We start from the raw sequence: 22,535 nt of genomic DNA, 5'->3' as shown, positions 1-22,535 counted from the left end.
ACTTTGGCCAGCCACAGGCACCCGTGAGGACCCAAGACTCCGGGACCCAGGGGCCTGTAACGCGGCCGCCCATTGGCTCAGCTTGGCACTGCGAGGCCGGGGCACATACAAAGGCTTGGAAGATTGGCTGAAGCTCCGGGTGCTGCGGCCAATTGGCGGATAGGATCGCGTTCTCGGGGGCGGTTTCCGCCTGGGCCCCGCCTCTTCCTGCGGCTCACTTTCTCCCCATCCGGTTCCGTCGGCCGCGCACCTGGAGGTGCATCGGACTCGTCTCTCTTTTCACCTGCGCCGGGTGGGTTGCTGCTGCCTGCGTAGCATTTGAAGGGCTGAGGGGTTAGAGGTCAATTTTGAATTTTTCACGAATTTGGGAACCCAGAATAGGATTGCCAACTTTTAATTTTGCGTAACCGTTTTAAAAGAAAGCTCAACTACTTCACCAAAGTTTCATCAGAGAATTTACCATCAAAAAAAAAAAAAAAAAAGCGCAAGGGCTATAATCTGAGAGTAAGGAACAGGTCTTTAAAGCGAATACCTTTAACTTAAAGGGGAAAAAAAAGTCATTAAATTGTTCTCGTTTTCTGATTTGACTGGAGACAAGTAAGGACGACCCCATATCACTAATTGTCAGCCCTGCATTGGGCACCACTAATTTAGCTACATTATAGGGCACTGACAGACAGGGGCATTTGGTCCCCAGGAATGTTCTTTCTTGTCAGAACTATGGGTCTTCCCTGCAACATTCAAATAATAAAAATAATAGCTAACGGTTGCTACGTATTAAATGCTTCTCATCCATAGTCAGAATTACTTCAACCCAGACCATACAATGTGTTGGTACCATTAGCTCTGAATTAACAGATGAGAACATCAGGGCATAGAAAGTTGCTGTGATTTGTCCAGGGTCGACCAGTAAATGTTGAAGAGGTGATTTAAACCCAGCCTGAACTCTTTAACAGTCATTCAGACCATTCTTAAAATAAGCGTTTAAATATGCCCCTGCCTCAGACTCTTTATTCATCAACTTTTAAGTTTTGGAGATTGAGCTGAGAGAGGACTGTAGCCACTTTTTTGACACACCACTGTTGTTCCTGGGGTAGGACAGGAAGTGTTGATGTTCCTTTTCGAAACCCAAACAAATCGAAATTTGTTTGATTTTACAAGTGTTTCATTTTGGCTTATTTTAGGATCTTGAAAATCTGCCTTTGCTTATTCAAGTGTTATTATATAAGGTTGTTAATTTCTTTTCTTTGATCCCTTAAGCTATAAAATAGGGACAGGAAAGCAGAATCACGTACTTAAAAAGAAAGTCTCCTTTGACCCTGCTTTCCCCAGTGGGAAGATGAAGTTCCCCCACTGACAACTTTAGTAATCTTATTTAATGTCCCAAAGACATTAGAATACAGGATTCTCTCTGATCCTAACTTCTTTGAAATAAGTCCTAAATCTAGACCCGTTTGAAAAAGAGCCTTTTTCCTCACTTGCCTAACTCTTTGAACTTGGTGAATAATAGTGGAACTCTCAGTAACACAATCTGTCATGTAAATTAGGCTTCTGAAATACTAAGAGGAATGTCCTCCAGGTTCTGCCACTATCAGAGATTGGTATGACAAAAAAAAAATTTTTTTTAATTGCAAAATGCACACCCCACTTCCTCTCCTCAAAACAGAGACTCAGGTAAATAAGAGTGAAGAGATTATTATTAATGTGGTGGCACTTTTTTCCTAGAAGGCTTAAGTCATCATCACCCAGGACTGAAGTTCTCCACATTTTCAAAACAGATGCCGTCATATTTCAGGTAGCTGGAAACCAATTTGGAGTAGGTTTAATATAGCCTTATTACCATTTATTTCTTGAGTGACTCAGTATAATAGAGGTGTAAACATGATATACAAGGAACATTTGCAAAGAGGATTTCAAAGAGGTACTTACTGAGTTTTAGAGAGCAATAGGGTTAAGCTTAAAGGTCATAATTAAAATCTTTCTAGGGAAACCATAGTGTTCAGTGGTAAGATTAAAAACCACATTACTGAAAGGTAGCCTGCAGCATTCAACCCATTCAATTGGTATTAAACTGGTAACTGATGAAATAAGCATTCTGAGTTGAATTTTAATTCTAATGTGCTTGGCAAAGCCGAATTGCAGTGCACTTTATCTTTTTGGATATAAAATAAGAATGCACTATGCTATTAAAAATGTGTCCTTATTCACTAGTATTAATCATTAATTTTGAAGTACACTAAACTCTTACTATACTGAGGACGGCCACCTGAACAATTTCATTCGCTACATCAAAACCCTTCAAGTTGGCGCTTAGTGTTCTCATTTTACAGGTGAGGAAGTTGATGGTCAAAGAGGTTAGATAGCTTGCCTAAGTGCCAAAGCCAGGGTTTGAATATAGTGCCCAGTGAGAACTTTGACATAATATTGCTTCCATTCAGAGGAAGAACTTTCCATCCCTTTGTCCATTCTCCCCTGACTACATCAAATAGACTTGCATCATCTCAGAATGTGACTTCCCATATACAGGTATACAGCTGACCCTTGAACAACATGGGTTTGAACTGCAAGGGTCCACTTATGCGTGGATTTTTTTCACTAAATATGTACCGCAGTACTATATGATCTGCAGTTGGTTGAATCTGCAGGTTCATAACCACGGATGCAGAGGGCTGACTGTAAAGTTATACTTGGATTTTCTTCTGTGTGGCGGACCAGCATCCTGAAACCCCTAGTTGTTAAGGGTCAGCCATACTTTTAATAAACAGTATTTTCCAACTCTCGGAGTTGCTTTTCTTGAAAAGGTGGGAATGAGGAGACACAACATGAAAGTACATTCTTTTCTGGCATGGTAGAAAGGTGGAGCCAGGAACTTTTTACTTTACAATGGAATCCTTAGCTTAGCTATTGCTAATCCAGTCATTGTCAGTGTATACCAGGGGTGGGCAAACTAAAGCCAGTTGGCCGAGTCTAGCCCACTGCTCATTATTGCACAGTTCAAGAACTAAGAATGGTTGCAAAAAAGCATCAAGTGAAGAATTATGATTTGTGACATGTGAAAATTACGTGGAACTCCTCAATGGTAAGAAATGTCCCTCCCACCCTGATGCAGGATGCTCAGTAGTCGGGGAGGCTGTGCTCGTGTGGGGGTCGGAGGTTAGTGGGAAACCTCTATATATTCGGCTAAATTTTGCTGTGAACCTAAAACTTCTCTAAAAAACAAAGCCTATTAAAATATATATGAAGTTCAAATTCAACGTTCATAAGTAATGTTTTATTGGAACACAGCCACACCCATTTATTTATATATTATCTACGGCTGTTTTCACCCTACAAGGATAGAGTTGAGTAGTTGAGACAAGATGGCTTGAGAAGCCTAAAACATTTACCGTCTTGGCCTTTACAGAAAAAGTTTTCCCATCTCTCGTATAGATTAAGATCCTGGTTAGAGTGCTGCCCCTGGAGTCAAACTTCCAGGCTTCATAGTACCCTTTGTACCTCTTACTAGATGTGAGGCTTTGGACAAGTGACCTAACCTTGCTAGCCTCAGTTTACCGAGGCAGGAATACAACCCTTATAGGACTCTTTTAAGGATTAAATGAGTTAATACACATAAAGCACCTAATCCATGTTAGTATAATTTATTTTGATTTTTGAGAATTTCACATTCCTCATACGGCCTTTCCTTTTAGAATCTGTTTATATTTTCTCTCAACTATTTGAAATATACTTTCTCTATGTGAGCGTTATATTTGTCTGATCAGGAGGCAGCTCCTTGTCTACCAGAAGCTCTCACATGACATGGTTATGTTGATTGTTCCTATTTTACCCTCCAGTTTGTACTTTTTGATCAAAATTAGCTCCAGAAGAGTAGTTATTACTTCCTCTGTCTTCCAGATGCAGAACTGCCAGCATGGCAAGTCAAGAACCAGTTTGTCTTTTCCAATGCCAGGCTTCTTGGTGGCATATATGCATTTTCTTCCCAGAGGACATTTATTCATACATTTTGCCATTCCCCAGTTCTTAGAAAGTGACAACTTACCATATCTTACATAAAATCACTCTGAGTAACTTAGCAAAGAATGTAGTCGAGTGACTATTCTGAAGATTTTCAGATTCTTATTCAGCAGAAAAAAATGTAAACACAGTTAGCCAAGAATTTCTGGATAGGTTGGAATTCCAAAGACCAAAAGGTGCCCATTCATAAGCTACATAATTAGGTTCTGGTACTTTAATAAAAGATATTTAGATTCAGCTAACATTTGTTGAGCAGCTATTATGTACTATATCTTTTTTGGGCTTCATGTCCTTTCCACACTGTTGCCAGCTTTAGAGGCCAAGTCAATGAGCCAGACTTCGGACTTTTAAAGTTCTTCAACCCTACTAAATGGTCACTTTGGGCAAATAATTTTCTTTTTCTTTTTTTTTGGCCATGCTGCGCAGCTTGCGGTATCCTAGTTCCCTGACCAGCGTTAGAACCTGGGCCCCTGGCAGTGGAAGCACTGAGTCCTAACCACTGGACCACCAGGGCATTTCCTATTTTTCTGAGATTATTTTCTAACTTGTAAAATAGGAATAATAATAATAGCTGACTGAGTGGTTGTGGGAATCAAATAAGGTAACCCATGGAAATCATTTAGTCACTGTGAGTGAAACATAATACTTTTATTTCCTTCTTTACCTGTCAACCCCATAAAATGCATTTACAAGCAATTCCCATTTCAGCTCTATCCTGTAAAAATTAAAAGAATTGTATTTCCACCTGCTAAATTTTAGGATCTCCGCTTCTTAAGGTCAGAGCAAAAGATAGCTACCTCCTTTATCTCATGTAGATGGGCGTGCTATCCAAGTGGCCCCTGTATTGCTGGCTGTTCGCAATGTGTCCTTGGTAATTAAAAAGGGTCTTCTCTGAAATTTATACTGGGAGTTGGAAAGAGCTCACAAATTTGTCTTTGCCTCTAGGTATCTTGTTTCTGTTCATCACCAGTTTTTCATAGTTTGAGTAAAATCTCATAAATACGGCCAGAACTAGGGTGAGGCAATGAGGACACAAAATTTAAGGAGACACTTTTAGGGTCGTGCAAGATCTTAACACTAATACGTTTTTCTTCTTATCTGCTAGATCATGAAAAAGTTTGGCCTTATTTTAAAATAAAGTACTCATTATACACAGGGTATGGCCAATTGTCTTAGATAACACAAGAGGGAGGGTTTAGAATGGGAAAGAAAACGTTAGCGTTACCCTGGTCAATTTTTTATTAAACTCCTTTGAAATAAGTGGAGTTTAAATGCCCATTCTTCACGGATTCTTGATGCAGAGAAGAAACGGCACAGGACGTTGTGAGTTCAAAGCAAGGTGTAGTCTTCAGGTGTTTTTTGTTTCTTTTCTGTTGTTTGTTTTTTTTGCTTTTTGTTCTTTCCCCACTCCTGCTACGGCCTCCGAACCTGGGGCTATGTCTCTGCAGGTTGAATAATCCTAGCTGCCATCCTGGATCACTCCCCCTCTACCTCGCCAGTGACCTGTTGCTCCAAAGCTGAATATGGGGCAAGAGGGGAGAGCCGGAGCGCTGCTGTCCTTGGAGCCTGCAGTGGCGGCAGCAAGCCACACGGCCACAACTGTGAGTCTTGGTCGCTGCGCAGACTCCAGGAGAGCATGACTGACGATGCAGCCAGGACCTTGGGGAGAGGTGAGTCCTCTTGACAGCTGTCCACGGACTGGGGGCGCCCCGTGGCTGGATGTTGGCTCTGGTGAGGTGGCTGCCGGCCTTGGCCTCCAGACCAGCGTGGCGAGGAGGGACAGGGTTCCTCCGCACAAAAGGCACGTGCAAAAAAAAGGTGTCTTCTCTGGGACATGGGAGACGGAGCACCCGTGGCCCTCTTGGGGTCCTGGGGAGGTGAGTGAGCCCCTTTCCCCTCTGGGCTAATCCGCCTCCCTGTATCCCCCTCCGCCCGCAGGGAGCGCCCCCCCAGGGCCTGTCCCAGAGGGCCTGATCCGCCTCTACAGCATGAGGTTCTGCCCCTACGCGCACAGGACGCGCCTGGTCCTCCAGGCCAAAGGCATCAGGTGAGAAGCAGGGGCGCCCCCGTAGGCGTGTGGGAACGTCTGATATCTGGGGAGCCCTGGTCAGATTTCAGAGGCTCTCTGTGCCTTTCTTCTGAGGCAAAGTCAATAAGCGGTTAGCAAAGGACAGGTTCTTGAGAGTGCCATCCTGAAATGCAGAGACAGGCCTGTGCAGGAGACTTTTAGGGCAGCTCAGAGTAAACTGAATGATGGCTCAGTGAGCTGGTTCCTCCCCTAGAGCTTGTGAAGAAAGGCACCACGGAGGCTACCGGGGCCTTCTCTGACTGCTCTGTCCAGTGTAAACCCCACCCCACCCCAGGCGTCTTCAGGTCAATTCTGTTCTCTTCATTGCGCTTGCAATGTTTTCTTATTTGTTTATCCGTCTTTCCTTTACATCTCCCAGCCCCTCCCCCAACACACATAGAAACACACACTGACACACACACAAATGTAAGTTCTTGAAGGTAGGGACTTGTCTCTCCTATTCATGGGCCAGAAGAGAGCCTGGCACGTAGTAGGTGCTTAAAACTATTTTTTGAATGAATGAACAAATAGTTCCAAACAGTGAAATAGAAGGAACTGCTATCAAAGAGGTGTCCTGAGGTTTCCCACACACCTGATAAATAGGTACACACCCGTCCAGAAGGAATTTTGCAAGACGAGCTCCTGCAAAGGACATCTGGATTTGGAAGGCAGAGCAACTTTGCTGGAATGTGGACGGCTGGATGGACCAGCTCAAAGCCAAGGTGTTGAGAAGTGTTACTCCAGCCTCTTGACTCTGGCCTCGGAGAATCGGTAGTTCGGGAGTTTCGGATTCATGTTAAAGAGATGCAGAGACTAATACAGAGATGTTTTAAAGAAAATTATGTAATTCTGCTCTGTGGAGTTTCTACGGCTTATATTTCCAGGTTCTTCCTTCTTGCTCAATTCTACTTGGCCTTAAGGTTACTTTTTTTTTAAGAAAAATAACAATTGATGTTTTACCCCCAGTGATGAAGTGGCAGCTTAGGAACTGATGTAAATACTTCTTGGGGGCAGGGTTTCTCACCCTCGGCACTGTTGACATTCGGAGCTGGATAGTTCTTTGCTCTGTGTGTTTGGTGAGGGAGGAGCTGTCCTGTGCACTGCTGGATGTCTAACGGCATCCCTGGCCTCTATCCGTTAGATGGCAGTAGAATCCCCTCCCTCCAGTTGTGGCAAACGAAAAATGTCTCCAGATACCAGATTTGTACTTTCAAACTTTAAAATGTACTGAAATCTGTGGCGCCATGGTTAAGCTTGTGAGCTCTGAGTCAGACTGCCTGGCCTCCCATCTCGGCTGTACCACTTCTTAGTGGGTGATATTGGGCAGGAGATTCAACCACAGGGAGGCTTATTTCTCATAGGGGCTGTGTTAAATGTTTTCTTTGCCTCCCCTCCGTTGCTGCTCATCATGATTCCCCGATTCGCTGGGGAATCATGAGGAGCTAATGGGATAAGGCATCGAAAACATCCAGCACATCTTACTGCAGGAATGAAGACGATGTTGTTATGTATTTTTCTTTGTACAAACCTAAATTAAAAAAAAACTCATTGCAAATTTTAATTTTATAGATTGATTGCTTCTGCTTTCAAGATGAGTGTCTGCCTGCCTAAGCCTTTCATTTTTGTTCTGTCCTGTTTTCCCTTTGCTTTGCAAGACATGAAGTTATCAACATTAACCTGAGAAACAAGCCTGAATGGTACTTTACAAAGCACCCTTTTGGCAAAATTCCTGTCCTGGAGAACAGCAAATGTCAACTGATCTATGAATCTGTCATTGCTTGTGAGTACCTGGATGACGCTTATCCTGGAAGGAAGCTGTATCCATGTGACTCTTATGAGCGAGCTCGCCAAAAGATGTTATTGGACCTATTCTATAAGGTATATCCAATTTTTTTTTAAAGCCACTTACACTCTGTTTTACTTTGTATGTCTTTCCCAAACTCCAATCCATTTTAAAAGTCAAATCGTTGGTGAAATTGATATGTTTTAATACACATGTGTGCCTTAGGAGGATAACTGGTGTGGAATTATAGTAAAGCTGTGACCTCTGATATTAAAGGTTAAAGGCTTAGCCGATAGGTACTTTTCCATTTGAACTAGCAGTCTCAAGAGTTACGGTTATGGCATAGTTATGACTGTGTAACTTGAGACAGGAATATTGAAAGAATTGAAAACTGGTGATACTTTAAAGGAACCATTTCCAAGATCCCAGGTTAAAAAAAAAAAAATTGGGATGTGAAAAAGGTAATACACAGAAGGAGATTGGCCTTTATGGGGAACAAGAGTGCCAACCATCCAGGAAATGTGTAGAAGAGAGAAAAGGGGGCACCTGTTGATAGTGGGAGAGAATATGATGGAGAAATTTTACGACAGTTCTCTTTGAAAAGAAACAAAAATAACTCAATGATATTAATAGCTGATGTCTGTTGAGCACTTGGATGTGCCAAGCACTGTTCTAACTACCTTATAAAGGTTAACTCGTTTAATCCTCACCACTGCCCTTTAAAGTGGGTATTATTATTGCTCCATTCCTCAGATGAGAACATTGAGGCTTAGAGAGGGTAAGTGCCCTACCCAAGATTGTACAGCATGGAAATAGCTGACCAAGTAAGGAACACTGGAGAGCCCCCTCTAAAACACCTTGTTTACCAGGGTGCTGTGACAAGTGGATTCCTGAAACCACAGAGGCGGCCCTCAGAGGGAGCTGGGGAGCCTGGATGTGGGTGTTGGCCTGTTCAGCTGGAGTGACAAAGCTCTGGCTGCATTTTTAGGCAGAGCAGGAGCCCTCAGACTTCTCCACTAAGAACCTGTGTCCTCTGATCAGGTCCCACATTTGACCAAGGAGTGTCTGATAGCATCGAGATGTGGGAGAGAATGCGCTGATCTGAAGCTAGCCCTGCGTCAGGAGTTCTGCAACCTGGAAGAGGTACAAAACGGGTCCCCCTCCTGGCCAGATGCAGTGGAAGAAGTGATGCAGGTCCCCACCCTGGTCACCCTGGCACCCTCCACTTTCACAGATGTATTCTTTTCCTACCAGACTTTGATAAGTTCAGTTACTAGGCATCTGATTTTAACTTGTGGATACTTGCCCTCTGCTAACCTGCTCTGGAACTTTTCTTGAAAATCTGGCAAGGAGTGAGGGAGGGCATGTGATGAATTTCTTCCTTTCCCAGAATCACCACATTCCTTAAGTATCTCTGCACGGATCCTCTAGCTTCTGCCACTGAGTCCAAGGTCTATGTGGGTTAGAGATTGTGTTTGGCTGCTAGTAAAAGGGACCTAACCACTGTAAATTTGTCCTTTAGGATTTATTCTTTCACACACACACACACACACACACACACACACACAGGTAAGGTAGTACAGGGCTGTTTTGATGCCTTCTTCATGAAGTTACCAGGGACTGAGGCCTTTTCTCTCTTCCTGTTCTGTTATTTTTGGTGCAAGGCTTGTATACTCAAAATAACAAGATAGCTGCTAGAACTGCAGCCATCACATCCAAGTCCCAGGTCACAGAAAGGAAAAAATGGCAAAAGGCCATACTACTTTAAAGGCTTTCCTGAAAGTCCTACCCCATGACTACTTAAATCTCATTGGCCAGAACTTAGTTGTAGAGTCATAGGTATCTGCAGGGGAGGATGGGAAATTTAGTCTTTTAGCTGGGAACACCTTGCATAAAATCAGAGTTCTATAATCAAGAAAGAAGGGGAGGGCTTCCCTGGTGGCGCAGTGATTGAGAGTCCGCCTGCCGATGCAGGGGACACGGGTTCGTGCCCCGATCTGGGAAGATCCCACATGCCGCAGAGCGGTTGGGCCCGTGGGCCTGTGGGCCATGGCTGCTGGGCCTGCGCGTCCGGAGCCTGTGCTCCGCAACGCGAGAGGCCACAATAGCAAGGAGCAATGACTGTTATCAGATCCTCCATTAATCTGGCAGTAATGGGGAATTCCCTGGTGGTCCAGTGGTCCAGTGGTTAGGACTCTGCACTCTCACTGCTGAGGGCCTGGGTTCAATCCCTGGTTGAGGAACTAAGATCCCACCAGCCCTGTGGCGAGGCCAAAAAAAAAAAAATCCAGCAGTAATAGGGCTACTTACCCTGTACATCTAGAATAACCTGGAAGGCGGTTCTTTGACTTCCTTTATCTTTGTTCCAGAAACTGATAAATTACCCCTATGGGTGGGTTGTAATTCTTTTGGCAGCCAGAGAATGCTATTTTTATCCCCTAAAGGGAAGGCTGATTACTAATATGCTTCCATTTGACCTTTGTTAAGTGGAAGCAGTTCAGTTTATTTACAATGCCAGCTGCCTATCTTAGATTTATACAGTTGCAGTATTTCTGGATGATGAATAGTCATGTGTAAGAAATGTCAACCTTGGGGCTTCCCTGGTGGCGCAGTGGTTGAGAGTCCGCCTGCTGATGCAGGGGACACGGGTTCATGCCCCGGTCCGGGAAGATCCCACATGCCGCGGAGCAGCTGGGCCCGTGAGCCATGGCCGCTGAGCCTGCGTGTCCGGAGCCTGTGCTCCGCAGCGGGAGAGGCCACAACAGTGAGAGGCCCGCGTACCGCACAAAAAAAAAAGAAAAGAAATGTCAGCCTTTGGTCCTGAGAACACAGACTGTGGTCTTGACTCCAAGGAGGCAACTAGGATGAGGTAGACTCTTGGATCCTAGACTTGGCTTTACTAGATTACAGAACCTTTGGTAAGGTTCTGGACCTCTCTGTGCCTTGGTTTCCACATTTATAGGATGAGGAAGTGTTTTAAAACAGAGAGTTTCTGGGTTCTACAGAGGGACCACTGAGTAGGGGAGGTCTGGTGGGTGGTTCCAGGTCCTGCTTCAGCCACACCAGCCCTGCTCTTATCACCGGATTTAACAAGACATCCAATAAGCTCGAATTTGGAGAGGGAGGGGGACCTCTGCTTTCAAAAAGAAGTTTGAAAGCTCTTGCCCATAGAGAATGTTTAAGGTCTTTATTTCAAAGATCAGCTGAACTGATTTTATCATGTCTGGTTACCTTTTTACAGTTAATTGCTGGGCCAGGGAAAGGAGCTGGGAAACAAAACCCTTTAAACTCAGAGATAATTAAAAACACATTTTGAACTGTGTTCCTCCTACTCTGTGTTTGGATGATGGATGAACTTTGAAAATTACAGATTGCTAAAGAAACGTATAATAATACGACGGAGGCACAGTTCTTTAGCTGGGTTCTTCCAGGGGAAGTGAACCTGTATTTTTGTGCCAGGCATGATGCTACAGGTGCTTTGAATACATCCTCTCATTTAATCTTGCCAACAACCCTGTCAGATCTAATAAATAGCATCAGTGAAAGCTACCTAAACCAGGGCTGGTTCAAGGACCACTGAGTATTCAGCATTGTTCTACCAGATTTGAATGTAGCTTTTGGCCCTAAAATGTTAGCAGGAATTATAACTACAACAAAGGCAGTATCAGAATCTGAAACATGCCCACTGAGCTTGAATTATTTGATTAATTCCTCTCAATACCAGTGTATTGACTCTAGGAGATTCTAGTGAAATTGAAACTTGTCCGAATAATTCTAATAGAGATGGCCCCTCTCTATTAATAGAGATGACGTGTACAATTTTTTCCCATGGTTTTGTACAATCAGGATTTCTGTGAGTTGAAAATATTTTAAATATCCTTGGGCTTTCTGAGTGATAAACAACTTAAGAGACCAGTGTATAATTTTCTGCCACGTTATCCTCAAGCAAACGGCTCAGTTTAACTTTTGCAGCCTTACACTGACATTTTCTTCTTTTGAAATAAATGCCCTGTTTGACTTTTAAATTTTTCTTTAAAAAAAAGTTTCATCGAAATTAAAGGCTTATTGTGCTTGTTATATAACCATATTTTTCTATGTCATTTTTACAATTCTTTGAGATACATTACTGCTGTTTTTCTTTCTAACCAGCAGGCTCCCCTCTTGCTTTCCTGTTCTGAACATTTTCCTGAGTTTTAAAAACTGCTGGGCTGCCCTTCTCTAACCACACGTTCTGTCTTCAAACCTATTTGCTAGTCTTTACTGAATCATTAATCTCAGCAGCGTAATTTTTTTAAGCTTTAGTTTTTTAATCTTTCTTACTGACTTCCATTTCAAAATAGCACCTGATCCCATCTTTCTTTTATCTTTGTGGATTGGAATGTTGGCAGAACCTCTCAGCTGTTCTTTTTTCGGGTGGCAGTGCCTTCATTCTAAATATTTTCATTATGGAAGTAGTCCAGTCAAGTCTAAGTTCAGTGAAGGACAGGATTCAGCCAGCTTCCAGTCACTCCCCATCTCTTCCCAACCCTCCCAGTTATAGGCAACTACTAATTTACTTTCTTTCTCTGCGGATTTACTTGTTTTGGACATTTCATATACATGGAATCATTTAACGTTAGCCTTCCATGTGCTTCTTTTACTTAGTGTAATGTTTTCAAGTTTCATCCTTTACTCCTTTTCATGGCTTAGTAGTATTTCGTTGTATGGATACACCAACCTTGTTTATCCACACATCAGTTGATGGATACTTGGGTTGTTTCCACTTTTTGGCTCTTATGAATAGTGTTGCTGTGAACATTCATTTATGAGATTTTGGCTCAGACATATGTTGTCAGTTCTCTTGGATTTGTTAGCTAATTCAGCATGTCCACCTACGTGCCATTTTTTGGTTGTAATCACCATTCCTCCACATTAGGGAACTGGTTATCTTCTAGTCACCGTGGCTACTTGAGCAGTTTTAGTGCTGCTAGTTTGGTAACTTAATTCATTGTCCAATTCTGACAGCTGCTTTCTAGGTAAACTAATATTTGCTGTATTTCTTTTAATAAACTTCCTCTATACCTTCTCCCACCATGTAAACAATAGAATAATAGTTCTTCTTGTTATTTAAAAATTAATTTTACTCATCTTTGATTATAAAGTAATACTTGTTCATTAGAGAAAGTTTGGAAAATACAGAAAAATATAGAAACTAAGAAAAGAAATTCATAATCCCACTACCCAGAAACAACCACTGTTATTATTTTTTCTCTCCTTTTCTTATGTATATTATTATGTAGTTGAAATTGTACTGTATATAGAACTTGGTTACCATTATGACATAAGAATTTTTCCCATATTTTAATAAACTCTATAAATGCTTATTTATGGGTATAAGGGTGTTTATTAGAGCAGCCTTATTTGTTATGGTGAAAAATTATAAACCTTAATGTACATTAGATAGGGAATGGTTAAATGAAGGCTTCCCTGTGGCGCAGTGGTTAAGAGTCCGCCTGCCAATGCAGGGGCCACGGGTTCCAGCCCTGGTCTGGGAAGATACCACAAGCCGCGGAGCAACTAAGCCTGTGCGCCACAACTACTGAGCCTGCGCGCCTAGAGCCCGTGCTCTGCAACAAGAGAAGCCACCGCAATGAGAAGCCCGCGCACAGCAACAAAAACCTAACGCAGCCAAAAATAAAATAAATAAAATTTTAAAAATTTATATAAAAAAGGAATGAGGTAGATCCATGTGTACTGAGATGAAAAGATTGCCTAGAAATATTAAATGAATTACACAGTAATACAAGTGATATGATCCAATTTTGTAGAAGAAAACAAAACTTAACTATATATGCATATATATATACATGTAAATAAACGCCTGGAAAAATGTCTGGAGAGACACACATCAGACTCCTACTGGTGACCGCTACTGGGAAGGGGATTAGCACTGGTTAAGAGCAGGGATCGGAAGGGAGAGTCTTTACCTTTTATGCTGCTTTCTGTGTTTGAATTTTTTTAAATAATGAGAATGTATTTCTCTATTAGATGTGTAATTATTAAAGATGGAAAAAAATCACTTTTCATTCTGCATAATTTACCATATGTATAAGCCATAGTTATTTATCCAGCAACACTCATTAGAGTTATTTAGTTTGTTTCAGTTGCTTACTGATGTGAATGATGCTGCCAGGAACAGCAGCTTCTTTGCATAAAAATCCTTTTCTCTATTTTAGAATATGTCCTTAGGCTGCACTTCCAGGAGTGGAGTTACCAGATCAAAGGGTATGACCACTTTAGAGGCTGGAGCTGGATGTTGCTAAATTGCTTCCTCCAAGACATGTGCTGTATACCCCCCACCCTCAGTGTATGGAAAATGCCCTTTGTATCATCCCCTTTTCACTGTTGGGAGATTTCACTTAAAAAGATATTTGCCTGTTTTGAGAAACAATAGTTTCTCATCGTTGATTTCATGTATGTTTCTTTGATTGCTAGTGAGGTGGTAGATTTTCCCCCAAAGTATTCCATCTCTTCGTGTTTTATTTATGAAAATGGTCTACTACCCATCTGTCAAGGTCTTACTGATTTTCCTTGTTGATTTATTTTTTTAGAGTTCCTTATATATAAAGGATATTGGCCCGTTTCTAAGGCACATTTTTTGGTTTTGTTTTAACTTTTTGTCTTTGTTTTGTACATATATAAATATAACATTATTGTTCTATAAGTCTTTCCTGTTGTGATTTCTTCTGATACTTTTATACATAGGAAATCCTCTCCTCCTTCAGAGATTTGATATTCATTTATATTTTCATCCACCACCCATCACTTTAAAGATATTTGACTTGTCAAGACTTACCCAACTAGCTTTTCCCCCCTACTATCTTACAAATATATTTTGACAAAAGAATTAAGCCCGTGAAAAGGATTCCAGGATAGAATTTTCAGGGTGGTCCTTTGATCCCACCAAATGTTGACAGGTTGCATTCCGAATCTTCACAGGGAGCTCCAGGTCGTAAGTGGTGGTCAGTAGGAGCGGCGTGTTCTGCACAGACCCTACTTCTCAGGCTTCTTTCTAGAGAAGTGGCTTTATTTATACTCTAAGTTTGTTCTATACCCTTGGTTTGTTTTAAAGGGAATCAGTTCATCTTCGTTAGCTCAGCCTCAGCTATAGTATGTCAATGTAGCAGGGACCTGAAATTTGAAATCTTGAGAATCTCCCCCTTGTCTTATATGAACTTAAAAGATTTCTGCCCTGGAGTTGAGTACTTTGCTTCTGCTTCTGGATAAGGGCCTGCATTGCTGATGTACCAGCAAGTGGCTTTGTGTATTTTATTGGGGGAGGGGGGTCTGCTTCATTTTTTTTTTTAATAAATTGCTATTTTATTTTTAAAATTTATTATTTATTAATTTACTTATTTATGGCTGCACTGGGTCTTTGTTGCTGCATGGGGGCTTTCTCTAGCTGCGGCGAGCAGGGGCTACTCTTCATTGCGGTGCGCGGGCTTCTCACTGCGGTGGCTTCTCTTGTTGCAGAGCACGGGCTCTAGGCACGCGGGCTTCAGTAGTTGTGGCACGCGGGCTCAGTAGTTATGGTGCACGGGCTCAGTTGCTCCGCGGCATGTGGTATCTTCCCGGACCAGGGCTCGAACCCGTGTCCCCTGCATTGGCAGGCAGATTCTTAACCACTGTGCCACCAGGGACGTCCCAGGTCTGCTTCTTAAGAACTATTTCCATCAAGAAAAACCTCTTTCTTTCTCCTCCAACCAGGACAGCAGCACCCGCTGAGAGCCACCAAGCTGTCCTGGTTAGAGGTCCGGGATTTGTCGGCTGTGGTGTAAATGACCACGTGCAGGGCAAGTGGCCAAGTCAAGGTCTAAAGTGCAGTTATTGAAGCTGCACTTGAGAGTCCAAGATTGTAGACTGAAGCTTTTTAGAATGCTTGGTTTGAGGAAGTCTGGGTTTTGCTTCTCTTTACAATCTTGCTCCTTAAAAAAATTTTGCAGATTTCCTTTTCCTCCTTGTTGAACCTCCTGGCGGGGAAGCCACGGCCAGTGAGCCTCACCACGATGGCCACGAGGGAGAGCCCCGCGCCGCGCACTTCTTCCTTCTACGTGCGCTCTAGCAGGAACCTCCTTTCATCCACCTGGGGGAGCCCAAGAGGCCTTCGCAGTAGATGAGTGGCCCTTCCAGGCTTTTCAAGTTTGGGGTGGAAGTAGCGATACTCACGTCTCACCAAGCAGTCCCTCCCTCTTGATTTGCATGTTCACGCCTAACCCCTTGTCACATCTAAAAGCAAGGAAAGGATCTGTAGTCATTTTTCAGTGAAGTGGAGAACAGAAAAGTTTTAAAATTAGAGTTTTCTACTATTCCAGAGCATCAAATGGCTTTCCCTAAAATATCTCAATTCTTAACCTGAATTGAAGATGTGTGAACACTTTAAGGAAGCCTGAGGGCTTGAAGCTAGAGGCTCAGTTCCCTCCCCAGGCCATGCATGGCCTTGTGGGGATGTCTAGGGCCTTGGTGGAAAAGTGTCTTCTCTAAGCAGGCCATCTTGCCTTGCTTGATGATACCAAGGACAATAGTTCTGAGAGTGAGGGAGTCCATCATGAGAAAAGCTATTCAACATTAAGAATGGCCAATATCATTATATGTGGCAGGTGGGTGACAGGAATAACTCAAAACAGTTTTTTTAAATGACATTGGATATTAACATAAGCACTGCTAAGTGGGTGGAGATGTAACCACAGCTTCCTGTTTTGTTTCTGATGACAGAACAGTTAAGAACGATAAGACATTGGACATTAAGACGGTCGGTTTATTTTTAATTCTGAGTATCTGAAAATTTGTCAGAGCAGATAATTGGCTGTGAACAGGGACTTAGTTTAAACTGAGAGCACAGAAGAACTCTTTTGAGTCAAGTTGCCTGAAGACCTTCTTATCCATGGAATGAAATAGGAAGGAGAGAATTTTGAAAAGTTCCTTTGCCATGATTGTGTCACACTTCTTGGTTAGTTAGCTGCTCTGGCAGAGCCCCTGACAGAGAGACTGAGAAAGAGGAAAACTGAGGGGGAAGTTCTCACAGGGATGCTCAGAGCTGAGCCAGTCCTTGGATGTAGAGGGAAAGAGGCTTTCAGAGTTTGCTGATTCTAAGCTTTTTGCTGCTACATAAATTTTAAGAACAGGCAAAGAATTCACAAGAGACTTGGGGAAGCCTCTGTGATTAGAGTCATCATACATACATATCTGAAGTTGAATGACACAGGGTTGACGCTAGTCTGGGACTTAGGAGAATGATGTTTTTGTCTCAGCTCTGGCACTAACCAGAGAGCCCTCTTACTTCCCTGGGTTGGAGTTTCCTCCTCTGTAAGCGAGAGTCTCTTGTGCTTCCACGCAGGAGACAAGAATCAGCTCACCAGCATGTTTTCCTCTCCACTTGAACTGCCAGGAAACTCAAGTCAAATCCAAAGCTTTATTTATTAAAGAACTCTGCAGGAGCCTTGGCTTGATGTCTTGAGACCGTTTTCCTTCCTTATTTTGACCTTCTGTTCTAGCTTTTACTTTCCCTGATCTTAGCATGGTATTATTTTTCATATTTAATATTTTAGTGTACACGTTTTTGTACACTGCAACTCTAATCCTTTGTGTAATGAGCATAGTATAAATAAATGGAAAAATGGAAGGGGAGTCACACTAGAAGAATCCCAGTGGCCCTTCCAGTACTGAAGTTCTGTGATTCTAAGCGGACAAGTCATTTCACGTGTCCGGAAAGTCTCAGGTTTGCAGAGGAGGGAGCTCTCCTACTTAAGATCCTGAAGACGGTAATAAACCTCCAAGGAGGCCTGGCCAGGTTGTGCTCCTGGGTTACTGCAATGTGTCTGTAGGGGAGCCAGCACTTTGTGCTGGTTTATAGGAAGACTGCTTCTCTGTTGGGATTTTTAGACTTGCTCTGTATGAAATCTGGTGGAGAAATGCTTGTTTGAGGCAGGGCTCAAGAATCTACAGCTGTATCAAGAACTCCAAGGAATTTTAATGTCACACTTGGATTAAAGAAAGTCCGAGGGAACGTGTAAATGTATTTCAGGGGTGAGGGAGAGGCTGGCAGAAGATAATTGATGCCGCATTCATTTCATCCTTATGCTTATCTTGACTTTTTATTGTACCAAGCACCTTGATAAGGCTTAAATTGCTTTATGAGTGTTTATATAAAAATTGATTGTACCTGTAAGATCATATATATTCAAAGGCAGACTCCTACTCTGAGTAAATGAAAAGCTTGAAAAATACATACTAAATAAACATCAATTACTAAGCAGCTATTCATTTTCAAAATATCTCATCACTTTACCAAAGGACTCATCATGGGTTCTAGTAAATGTCCATATGTGGTCTGTTTTAACAAGGACTTTCTCAAGAGTACCTCTGCTCTGTAAAGCAGAAGAGTTATATAGAAGTTCCAGAGTCCATCAGTTTAGATTCAGTTCTCGTTTGTGCCATGAAAGGCCAATAAGAAGCTGGAGGTATATGTTTCAAAGCCAGTGATAAAAGTTTGGGTGATTACTATCTGTTCCTGAACATAAAGAAGGTTTGGGGCTTTCTGGAATCCATAAAAACTGAATAATTTGTTCCTTTCCCCTGTAAATCAGGACTTATTTACACATGACTGAAAATAGCCTCTGTTTCGAGTTTTCATTGGCCAGATTCTTCCGCTTTAGTACCATCTTGTGAGTTTCTTCGAACAAAGTAATGCCACCTAACATTTTTTCAGACTTTCAGGACACTAGTCAGGGGGGTCTCCTCTATGCCATACTGGGAGGTAATGAAGACATAGACTTTAGGGCACCAAGATTTGCTTTCTCCTCTGAGAAGGATGGCAGGTGGAGGATCCCATTGATCTTTTCTGTTGGGGAAGGATTTGCTTTCTGTAGATGTAACCTCTGGGGGGGTCTCTGTGCTTTCTGATCACGAGAGCTCATGTATATTCATGCATGATTCCGTCACTCCTCACCATAACCTCTGAGGAGGGCACTAACATTACCACTATTATACAGATGAGAAAAATGAAGCTTGGAGGAGGAGGTGGGTAAGTTGCCCTGGGTTCCATGTTGAATGAGACGTAGAGCCCAAGGTAGGATCAGGTCTGCTGGTACCAGAGCTCATTCTTTTTTTTTTTTTGTACATTTATTTATTTATTTATTTTTGGCTGCATTGGGTCTTCGTTGCTGTGCATGGGCTTTCTCTAGTTGCAGCGAGCCGGGGCTACTCTTCGTTGCGGCTTCTCATTGCGGTGGCTTCTCTTGTTGCGGAGCACGGCTCTAGGCATGCGGGATTCAGTAGTTGTGGCATGTGGGCTCAGTAGTTGTGGCTCACGGGCTTTAGAGCGCAGGCTCAGTAGTTGTGGAGCACAGGCTTAGTTGCTCTGCGGCATGTGGGATCTTCCCGGACCAGAGCTTGAACCCGTGTCCCCTGCATTGGCAGGCAGATTCTTAACCACTGCACTACCAGGGAAGTCCCCAGAACTCATTCTTAACTTCAGCCCTAGACTACATCATAGAGGCAACAAGCTGTCCTGGAGTACAAAGAATCAAACCTGAGAAATAAGGACACAGTAATCTAGATCTACACCTACGGGGAAGTATTTAGTTGATTATGCTTTTCGTGGGCCAAAGAGAGTCTTTTGCTTGATTTAACTAGGTAACTAGCGTCATACGTTTCTCTGTGGGAAGACCTGGCCCAGCAAAACCTCTGCTAAGCACTGTTGCTTTTTAAATTCTCAAGTACCTTTCCCCCCCACTGTCTTTGGCTATCTCTCTGTCAAGAGTTTATCTGTTTTCTTGATGATTCATCTATCCAGGTTGATTTGTCCCATTTGGGAATGCAAAATTTTATTTTAATGTAAAAAGTTGATAGTGTTGGGTGGCCAATCCATGTGAAGTTCAAAGAGCTCAAATAAACAAAGAAAATATGATAGAAAGAGAGTGTTGGGATTTGAGCGAGCCCATTAGATAGCCCTGCTCTTCCCTGCCTTAGTTTTGAATTGATCGAGAAACAAGGCAGAAGAGGAAGATGTGTGGAGACTGTGGTATCCCCTTTATTACAGATAAAGTGGACCCTGGAGAATGGGGGTCACAACTGCAACAAGTGGGGTTCCTAATGTGGCCTCTCCCTCCCAGTAACAGGCAGTGATGGTCAGGGGCAGGGCCCCCTCTCCAGGGGCTGAGCTCATCCCTGGAAAGCTTAGCACAGGGAGGAACCTGTTCTAGGCTGAGAAGGAGTGGCTGGGCTGGGCTGTCCTTCAAAATCCTCCAGTCAGATGAGCTGCACGAATGCCCCAGTGTTGAAAGGAGGGCAGGACTGAGCATGCCAGGAGTACAACCCTAAAGGAGGTGGAAGAAAACTCAGAAAAAGGGAAGACGCATTCACCTAACAAAATGGAAGGAGAATCAAAGTCTTGGTTCTCCTTCTTTGGGAATTAATTTGCTATTTGTACTTAGTGTCTATAAATACATTAGTATATAGGTAAATTAACTTGCTTCTGCTCTGTTTAAACTTTCAGATTCTTGGCTATCAGAACACAGTCTTCTTCGGTGGTGACTGTATATCCATGATTGATTACCTCTTTTGGCCTTGGTTTGAGCGGCTGGATGTGTATGGAATAGCTGAGTAAGACACTTAACTGTGTGGTTGTGGATTCCTAGGGTTGCCCTAGTGCTTGAAATGGTCTGTGTGCCATTTGTCCTTCTCTGGACATGTGACACATGTGAATGTGAAACACAGTCGGGTTTTAAACTGTGTGTTTCCTTGTTCAAAATGCATCTGTGCTCTTATGCCACTAACTGTGGACCCAAACTTTACCCATATTTCTGCTGATAAGACTGTGTCCGAAAGCCTCCTGCCATGCTACAGAGCCTGCTGTCCTCAACACCCACCCAGCACAGGCCGATGGTGAACACAGAAGCAGGGGAAGGGTCTCAGTCACAGGGTTTTGGCACCTTGTCTGCAGCTTCCTCGGTGGCCCTCCACCTGGTCCTGCTGTGTCACCCAGCGGATCCCACACACCTTACTCCTCACACCTTTGTTCCCCAAGGAATCGTTCCCCAGATAGGCAGACCCTTCAAAAAATAGATGATTTTTAAAGTTATATATGCTTGATGTTATACAAACAAACAAAATGGCCAGCCATACGCCATGGGAGTGTAGGGATGTTTAAGGTAGAAGAAATGACCTGGTAGACTCAGGGAGGCTTCATAGGAGCCCTGGGCAGAACATGTGCTTTGTTCCCACGATGCTCACAGGAGAGGTTGAACTTGTGCTGGCTCTGCTCTCAGGCCAGCCGGTTGCATGGTGGGTGCCGGCCACTCTGGTGTTTGGGAATCCAGTCCTGCAGAGGTAGAACCGCGTCTCCTTCATAATGCACACACTTGAGTCTTCCCAGGAGGCATCTCCTGTGCGTCTCACTTAGCGAAGTTCAGATATAACAAACTTGGATATTTAAAACTATGTCACACCATAAACTTTACAAAAACCTGTCCCTTCTGGGAACAGAGTGTTGAACCACATATTAGGAACCCTCACCTCTTCTCCTGGATTTTACACTAACAAGTTTATTGCCTGGGCAAGTCACTTTACAGATCCTAGACCTAAACATCCTGATGGGTCTTTGAAAGGACCCAGTCAGCTCCATTATTTCAAGGTTTAATGATTGTTTTACTCATTGCTTTCCAAAAAAAGTGCTTTTGGAAACTACTTGTCTTTATTTTTTTCAAGCCTCCTAAAGTAAAACCTGAGAATGACAGAAGGATGTATCTTTCAGGGGGTTGTCTTTTTGTTGGCAAACAGTGAAGCACAGATACCTTATTTCCCCAGAGCACTCAGTCCACAAGCATTTTAACCGCAGGGTTAAAAGCAACAACTTTTGCAATTCTAAAGCACACACAGCCATTCCAAGAATTAGATTTTCCTCCAGTAAGTGATTATGCTCAGTTGATAGTAAGGTAACTGAGATAACTTTATTGCCCCAGTAAATCCATTTCTTGTAGCTTGTAAGTCTAAAAAGTGATCCATGCCCCCTTTTGCCCTTTAGCCGTGCTAACGATTCTCTCCTGTCCTGCAGCTGTGTGAACCACACCCCCGCGCTCCGGCTCTGGATCGCAGCCATGAAGCAGGACCCCACAGTATGTGCTCTTCTCATAGATAAGAACATCTTCCTCGGCTTCTTGAATCTCTATTTTCAGAACAACCCCGATGCCTTTGACTATGGGCTAAGTTGCTGAGCCTTGCAGTCCACCCATTCACCACCCAGAATTCCCAAACATGTCGTGATTCTGCATCAGCACTTGTTTGGGTGGGGCAGTCAATCTCTGTTCATTTTCTTTGAGGTTCCCAATAAACATGGAGACAGAATCATTTCTGATAATCATTTGTATGGCTCCTCTAGCCCACAGCGTCCAGTGATTCTCTAGAAATCTCAGTGCTAGATTGTCCAGGGACATTTTGAGAGCCTGTGTGCCTCCCAGTTCCACGGTTATCGACCCGGTTTGACCTCCAGGTTGTTGGTGTTGAGGTTCAAGGCCGCTCCATCACTGGTGCTTGTCACTACAGATGGCACACCCTCCACAACTTCCTGGGAAGAAAATGCTTGCAGTCCAAATACTCTCCCTTTGGCAAATGAAAGCTGCAGTCCCTGTGGGTGTG

General features: G+C 43.1%; 1 protein-coding gene across 5 annotated transcripts; it reads left to right on the top strand.

Annotated features, from left to right (window-relative positions):
• The first annotated feature begins 144 nt into the window (after positions 1-144).
• GSTO2 (glutathione S-transferase omega 2) lies at positions 145-22,497 on the top strand. Of its 5 annotated transcripts, none has more exons than XM_079899395.1 (8): positions 145-292; positions 2,994-3,079; positions 5,463-5,684; positions 5,953-6,061; positions 7,738-7,960; positions 8,907-9,008; positions 20,398-20,504; positions 21,955-22,497. In XM_079899395.1, the coding sequence occupies exons 3-8, from the start codon at positions 5,651-5,653 to the stop codon at positions 22,112-22,114; spliced, it is 735 nt and encodes a 244-aa protein (XP_079755521.1). In that variant the 5' UTR covers positions 145-292; positions 2,994-3,079; positions 5,463-5,650; the 3' UTR covers positions 22,115-22,497. The 5 variants fall into 5 exon arrangements, with proteins under 5 accessions (XP_079755521.1, XP_079755522.1, XP_079755523.1 ...); XM_079899393.1 differs by lacking the exon at positions 145-292 and adding an exon at positions 1,740-1,795; XM_079899396.1 differs by lacking the exon at positions 2,994-3,079.
• The last annotated feature ends 38 nt before the right edge of the window (positions 22,498-22,535 follow it).

This window comes from Stenella coeruleoalba (assembly GCF_951394435.1).
Source record: "Stenella coeruleoalba genome assembly, chromosome: 16".
Taxonomy (NCBI): Eukaryota; Metazoa; Chordata; class Mammalia; order Artiodactyla; family Delphinidae; genus Stenella; species Stenella coeruleoalba.
Note: the sequence above shows the minus strand (reverse complement) of the source record. Positions and strands in the feature narration are given on the sequence as shown.